The sequence below is a fragment of the Echinops telfairi genome, unplaced genomic scaffold (assembly GCF_000313985.2).
Source record: "Echinops telfairi isolate 266 unplaced genomic scaffold, ASM31398v2 ScPeMD7_7469;HRSCAF=8507_1, whole genome shotgun sequence".
In the NCBI taxonomy this organism is placed as follows: domain Eukaryota; kingdom Metazoa; phylum Chordata; class Mammalia; order Afrosoricida; family Tenrecidae; genus Echinops; species Echinops telfairi.
Genome location: NW_022111373.1, coordinates 149,288,234 through 149,295,243, shown reverse-complemented (window position 1 = coordinate 149,295,243; position 7,010 = coordinate 149,288,234). Strand labels below are relative to the sequence as shown.

Here is a 7,010-nt window from a genome sequence, read left to right as displayed (position 1 = left end):
GCGGGGGACGCCATGGGCAAGAAACACAAGAAGCACAAGGCCGAGTGGCGCTCGTCGTACGAAGGTGAGCGCGCGGCCGGCGCTTTGTGACGTGGGCGTTCGCGGCCGGGGCCCACGTCCCCCTACCTCCACCCCCTTCCTGGTGGTCGTCGCCCCCAGAGTCGCCCAGTCCTGGGGGTGCCCGAGAACCTCGTGACCCCCTTCCTGGTGGCGGCCACCGCTTGGTGTCGCGCCGAGGGCCTCCTCCCTGCTGGTGGCCGCCCCGAGGGCGGCAGCCCCCTGCCGACCCCAGCGGCCAGGGCCCCGCCCGCAGCCCGGCTGGCAGCCCCCCCACACCGGGTCCCCTCGCTCAGATTACGCCGACAAGCCCCTGGAGAAGCCCCTGAAGCTGGTCCTGAAGGTCGGTGGCAGCGAGGTGACCGAGCTCTCGGGGTCCGGCCACGACTCCAGTTACTACGACGACCGGTCGGACCACGAGCGGGAGAGGCACCGGGAGAAGAAGAAGAAGAAGAAGAAGAAGTCGGAGAAGGAGAAGCACCTGGACGATGCGCAGAGGAGGAAGCGCAAGGTGAGGGGGGCGGGGCTCTGCCTGGGGGTGGGGCTGGGGGCCGCAGGGGGGCCTGCACTGGGGGGGGTACTTCCGCAGCAGGGGGTGTGCCCTCCACGGGGCGGGTAGCAGGGAGTGCCTGCTGACCGGACTGTGGCACCTGTGTGGGCCCCGTGCCACCCCTCGCCTGGCCTGGCCCCGCAGGAGGAGAAGAAGCGGAAGCGCGAGAGGGAGCCCTGTGACACGGAAGGGGAGGCCGATGACTTCGACCCCAGGAAGAAGGTGGAGGTGGAGCCGCCCCCCGACAGGCCGGTCCGAGCCTGCCGCACGCAGCCTGGCAAGTGTCAACGGAGGTGCCCGCTGGGCAGGCGGGCTTGATGCCCGCGCCCAGCCAGCGAGCCCTGTGGGAGGGACCTCACTCAGCCCGGGGGACAATTTCCTCCCAGCCCAGAGCCACGTCTGAGTTGTCTTCCAGGAAGCCTGAGCGCAGTGTGAGTCCCGGCCCCTGGGCTCCTGCCTCGGCTCTACCCTGACCCAGCCCCACTCTGTCGGGGCAGGTGGTTCCCTCGGGGAGGCCAGGGTTCTCCGCTGGGCCTGGGACACCTCAGGGCCCAAGGGACTGGCTGTGGGCACTTGAAGTGGGCACCAGCCTGCAGTCCTGAAGGAGCTGCCCATTTTTCGGTCAGATCTCTCAGGACCCTAGAGGCAGCAGGCAGGTCAGGGTGCCCCTCACACTCAACTCCCAGCTCTGGCTGCCAGGGGGCTGCTTGTGTGACAGTGTCCTACACTTGGGGACATTTCCCAGTTATGGCCGCTGAGGCAGCAGGGTCGGGGCACTCAGCCCAGAAAAGTCATGCCAGGTTCACCAAGGGAGGCTCTGGGGCCTCCGTCCCTCTGGCTGGGGCTTGTCTTTCTCGGTCTGGACCTTAGGTGCCCTAGTCTCAAGCCTTTGGGTTCTGACTTTGGGTCAGTCACCGCTGACTTGCTGTGCTTGCTGCAGAGGGGAAGCATGTGCCACTCTGTTGGTAGCAGCCACCCCAGCCCCCAATCACCACCATCATTCATTCACCACCGTGTGCTCAGGTAGTGCTGGGGGTAGGGCAGGGCCCTCACAGGGACTGGTGGAGGTGGGGAGGCTGGGTCGTATGTAGCAGTGGGTGGATGAACACGTCTGCAGAGTTAGCACTGTCCTAGCTTAACCCACCTCACGTGTGGAGCCGCGTTCCTGCAGCCCCAGCCGGAAGTGCTCTGGGGCTCAGTGTCTCCATAGGAACAGCGCCCTCCCGCTCCCTGTCTTCTCTCTGTTGGACTCAGCTGAGCCTGGGGGCTTGATCCCTCCCCCGGAATTCCACACCAAGCTTTGTGTCCTGGGAGAACTGTCCTTTGAGAACTGGCTCTGGTCCCCAGATGGGAAGCCCTATGTCTTCACCCTGAGATGTGGTCACACCGTCCCCACAAACCAGGAGGGCAATGCTGTGCAGTGACACACTCTGTGGAGACCAGGAGCCAGGCCTTTGCCATCCCCCGAGCTTGGGCCGGGCAGAGGGTGACCCAGGCTGCACACCTCCAGCCATGGCCTCACTGGGGCCCCCATGCCTCTCCTCACTCCCCCCACTCCACCCCCCCCACAGCCGAGAACGAGAGCACGCCCATCCAGCAGCTGCTCCAGCACTTCCTCCGCCAGCTGCAGAGGTGAGCTTGCCTGGGGAGCCCCACGGGAGACTGAGGGACACAGTGACACACCCCGGCTGTGAGTGAGAGGCCCGTGTGTGGGGTGGGGCGGGCCTGTCAGCTCTGGAGTGTCACATGACCCTTCCTCCCCTCTGATGACCCATGAGCTTGTAGTGATTTATACCAGGGACTTCAAGAAGCCTGCAGAAAAATGGAGTTGAAAGAGAAGAATGAGGTACTTTCCCCAGCATAGGCAAGGCGCTTTTGTAAGCGACGGTTGTAGCTCTTTAGCCCATCCCTGATGTCACGGGGGCCCTAGGAATGTCACGCAGTGGGTTTGCATGGTTTCCCACAGAAAGACAGGGCCTCTGTGCGGAGCTAACTTTAGGAAAGAAAAAGAAATGAGGAAGACCCAGTCTTTGTGGACGTGTAGAAGTCCCCCAGGAAGCTGGCGCGGGGGTTGGCCTTGGGTGAAGATCAGGGCAGGCGTGCTGCGGGGAGAGAAGCCCTCGCAGGTGGAAGATACACGCTCCTAGAGCAAGCTCAGAAGTGGGAGGAAAGCGCTTTATTGAGCACGCTGTCCTGACTGGCAAGCTAGGATGGAGGACGGGCAGAGGCAGCGACCCCCTCTCCTCCCTGGCAGCTCTTGGTGGGTGTTCTGCCAGTGGGTCTGCTGGGTCCGTTGGGGTTGGCTTGCCCTCAGGAGGGGGCTTGGCATACCCAGAGCCCCGTTCACGGCAGCAGGGAGCCCAGGCCTTGGGTGCTGTCCAGTGACCGGCCCCGCCACTTGTGCTGCTCACAGCAGCGGTCTCCCACAGCTGTGCTTCCGAAATGAAGGCCTGCTGGGAAATGCAGGACCAGGGACTGATCAGAGGCAGCCACTCAGCTCTAGGACTCACCGTCGGCCTCTGCCAGGGGCACCACTGAAGGCCTAGGGAGATGCAGACCCAGGAGAACTGCATCCTCACGTGTTCCCGTGGGGCGGGGGTCCAGAGACCTGGCATGTCAGGGCCTCAGACGTTCCGGGCAGACCAGGGCCGGGCCGCGTGTTTGTGGACCTGTTGTGGTGAGGTGCTGGTTCTGACCATCACCACCCTGTGCACCACAAGACCACACGTCCGGTCCTGCGCCCTCCGCAGACTTCTTATGTTTGGGCCCAGGGTCGCAGCCAGGGTGCCAGTCCATCTTAGCAGTGCGCTTCCTCTTTTCTGCTGCCCCTCCGTGTTAGCAAGCATGAGGTCCTTCGCCAGGGACGGGCCTCTCCTGACAGCACGTCCAAAGTGTGTGAGACAAAGCCTCGCCATCCTTGCCTCTGGGGAGCACTCTGGCCGTACTTCTTCCCACACAGATGTTTGTCCTGCTGGCAGTCCCGGTACTTCCGACATTCTTCCTAGTTCAGTGTGTCAGTTCTTCCGCCTTCCCCATTCAGTGTTCAGTGTCTCCAAGGTGGGCGTCACAACCCCGATGGATGCGTCTTGTCGTTTTCTGCTTCTGTAAGGGGCACCCGTGCAGTGTCAGCCAGTGAGAGCCGGGGTTTGGCCCTGCCTCTTCTTGGCCCCTGGCGTGTTCCTGGCAGCAGCCCCATGTCTCTGTCTCTAGGAAAGACCCGCATGGGTTCTTTGCGTTCCCCGTCACAGACGCCATTGCCCCGGGGTACTCCATGATCATCAAGCACCCCATGGACTTCGGCACGATGAAGGACAAGATTGCCGCCCATGAGTACAAGTCTGTCACGGAGTTTAAGGTAAGTGTGTGCCAGGCCACCCACCTGTCCCGAGCCTCCCAGTGCCCCCTGTTCCTTGTCCCTGCCACGGCGGGAAGGGCTTGTGGCAGGGTCTCCCTGTGGCGGGCTGCAGTCAGGGCTGTTTGTTGCATGTCGGGAAGAGTGCTTGGTTCCTTTTCTTCTGCATGTTACTGTGCCGGCAGAGGATTAAGAGGCTGCTAGCCACAAGGTCAGCAGTTCAAAGCCACCAGCTGCTCCAAAGGAGAAAGATGAGGCTGTCTGCTCCCAGCAAGGCGGACGGTCTCGGAACCGTCAGGGGGGCGGGGGGCAGTGGGCTGTGTTTGCGTTGTTCTGTCAGCTCCTCCAGCCCATTGCCCCCTGCCTCGTCCTCCCTCACAAGAGCCTGACTGCTTCCCAAAGAGGGGAACGTGTACTTGCTTGTGGAAGAGCAGCTTCACAAGATAATGGCTCCTGAGACCCAGGGACCATTAGGACAGTGGTCCTGAAAAAGTTGGCTTTCCCAGTGCAGGCAGGCAGGCTGTCTGTCAGTCACCCTGCCGTGAGCCCTTTCCTGCGGGCCCAGCGCAGGCTGGTGCGGTGCTGCCTGCTGACCTGCTCTCTCTCCAGGCAGACTTCAAGCTCATGTGCGACAACGCCATGACCTACAACAGGCCCGACACCGTGTACTACAAGCTGGCCAAGAAGATCCTGCATGCCGGCTTCAAGATGATGAGCAAGGTAGGGCCCGGCGCTGTTCTCCTCCCACCCGCCGCCAGGCGCCCCCTGTGCCTGCTCACCGCCCAGCCCCGCCTGCCCTCCTCCAGGCGTCCCCTGTGCCTGCTCACCGCCCTTGGCTGCATGTCCCACCCGAGGCCCAGGGAGCCGGGGTGCATGAGAGGGACAGCCCCTCGGGGCTGACGAGCTGTCAGGTGAGGGGAGACAGCGAGGCCGCGCCATCCGTCCGAGCCCGTGCTTCCCTGAGGGAGAGTAAAGGCGGCCGCTCTGTGCTTTCTGATTCTAGGAGCGGCTGCTAGCGCTGAAGCGCAGCGTGTCCTTCATGCAGGACGTGGATTTCTCTCAGCAGGCCGCACTCCTGGGCAGCGAGGACACGGCCGTCGAGGAGCCGGTGCCCGAAGTCCTGCCTGTGCAAGTAGAGACGGCCAAGAGATCCAAAAAGCCCAGTAAAGAAGCCCTTAGGTAAAGGCCCACCCAGGGCCGCGGGGAACGGGCAGTTGCAAGGCCCAGGAGCCCCAGGCCAGTGCCCGTGGGCTGACCCCATCTGCCACGCCCTACCTCCTCACCTGTGTACCTTCCCCCCTCTGCCCTGCTAGCCCCGCCTGCCGCGTCCCCCTGCCCTGCTGGCCCCGTCTGCCATGCTGTGTCCGTCCCCCACCTCCTACAGTGGGCTAGCCTATCCACCATGCTCTCCCCCCAACACACACACCTCATGGACCCCATTTACCATCTTCCCGCCCCCAACCTTGTAGGTAGCCAGTGGGCATACCTGTCAGTTGACAGCAGACATAGTCTCGCAGAGCTGAGCCCCTCCTTGGGCCCGCACACTGCCTGCCCCGCATGGTGGCTGTCTGGGCTTGGGTTGGAAGGCCAGGGGCCACTTGTACGCCCACACGTGCTCGTCTCCCAGATGTTGGGATGTGGGTACAGTGCTGGTCACCGGCCCACGGGGCAGGGAGGATTGACAGTGCTTCTGGCCAGCCAGCAGTCCTAGAAGCCCCGGGGCAGCCTCTCCTGTCCCTACAGGGTTGCTGTGAGGCAGTGGGTTTTCACAGCACCACCTCCTGCGGGCCCAGTGAGCTCCCATGCCCATGTGGGCACCCATGTCCATGTGAGAGCAGGGTGGCCTCCACCCCTCACCAAGGGAATCCTGGGCAAAGGTGGCTCCACATAGATGACTGAGGGGCTTGGTCCTCCGACTGGGCGGCCACGATGTTGTCTGGTGATGTTGTGACAGCTCCTGAGACCAGCCCTTGGGGCCACTGGCAGTGTGGTCAGCCCAGCCTGTGGGAAGAGGTGCTGGGCCATCTTTGGGGCTGACGGTCCTCTTTGTTGAATGGTGCTGAGGCTGGCCTGGTGGTGGTCTCTGAGGCCAGCAGTGTCCCTTGGCATAAGTGCCGGTGTGCAGTGGAGCGGTGCAGGGCCTGGCTGGATGGTGGCAGACCCCTTGGCGCTCCTCTGGTTCTTGCGCCAGCTGAGCTGGCAGGGGCCTCGAGCTGAATGAGACCGGACGCGGCTATCCCCAGCAGGCCCAGGCCCTCTCCTCTGAGGGACCAGCCCCAGCTCAACCCTGTGAAGAAGGGCGGCTGCCTCCTCATGGCCACGTGCCCTCCCCTCAGGTCTCCCCCTCCGCAGCCCCTGCACCTAGTGGGGAGGCTGCCAACATCCGTTCCTTTTGTGGCTCCAGCTGACGGAGATGTGGCCACCCACCAGGACGTCTTCCTGCCTCCGTCTGCCCTAAGCTGCCACACATGACATGATGGAGCAGAGTGTGGGGAGCAGGGCGGTGGGACACGTGGGCATCTGGGGGCCGGGTGTGACCGTGCCCTCCCCCGCAGCTGCGTGTTTGAGCCCGAGGGGAACGCCTGCAGCCTGACGGACAGCACCGCTGAGGAGCACGTCCTGGCCCTGGTGGAGCACGCGGCTGACGAGGCCCGGGACAGGATTACGCGCTTCCTGCCCGGCGGCAAGGTAGGGCCTCTTCCTGGGCAAGGGTCCTTCCACGGCCTCAGGTGTTGGGAGAATCGGGATTCAGAGCTGAAGGCCTGCTTTCCAGAACCCTTTCTGGGTAAGTTGGGGGCCTGGTGGCTGGTAGCCTCACCGCCCCTGCACTCCCCACCGAGTCCTGCCCGCCCCGAAGGACACTCTGGTTTACAGCCACCCCTCACCCCGGCTCCGTTATGCCTGCACTGTAAGGGGTAAAGGCAATGTGGTTCCAGGCCTGTTCTAGAATGTTCCAGGCTTCCACTTGGCTCTGGAGGCTGCAGACCATGGTCTTGAGGCCTGTTCTAGAATGTTCCCTGCTCGCACTTGACTATGGAGCAGCTGCAGGCC

The 7,010-nt window shown here is 63.5% G+C and overlaps 2 protein-coding genes across 4 annotated transcripts in view; one reads left to right on the top strand and one right to left on the bottom strand.

The window, feature by feature from the left end:
* TRIP13 (thyroid hormone receptor interactor 13) overlaps positions 1 to 14 on the bottom strand; it is an 8,967-nt gene extending 8,953 nt beyond the window's left edge. Inside the window, exon 1 of the mRNA XM_004698412.3 lies at positions 3 to 14. Within this exon, the coding sequence (XP_004698469.2) occupies positions 3 to 14 (12 nt within the window). The remainder of the gene's footprint in view (positions 1 to 2) is intronic.
* The window catches only part of BRD9 (bromodomain containing 9), a 14,847-nt gene continuing 7,843 nt past the window's right edge, over positions 7 to 7,010 (top strand). Inside the window, exons 1-8 of one of the 3 annotated variants that reach the window (XM_045285115.1) lie at positions 7 to 64; positions 354 to 568; positions 752 to 884; positions 2,179 to 2,239; positions 3,818 to 3,962; positions 4,569 to 4,679; positions 5,026 to 5,138; positions 6,515 to 6,647. In XM_045285115.1, the coding sequence (XP_045141050.1) occupies positions 13 to 64; positions 354 to 568; positions 752 to 884; positions 2,179 to 2,239; positions 3,818 to 3,962; positions 4,569 to 4,679; positions 5,026 to 5,138; positions 6,515 to 6,647 (963 nt within the window). In that variant the 5' untranslated portion in view covers positions 7 to 12. Of the gene's footprint in view, positions 65 to 353; positions 569 to 751; positions 885 to 2,178; positions 2,240 to 3,817; positions 3,963 to 4,568; positions 4,680 to 4,962; positions 5,139 to 6,514; positions 6,648 to 7,010 lie in introns of all 3 variants that reach the window. The other 2 variants (XM_030888916.2, XM_045285114.1) reach the window with 2 other exon arrangements.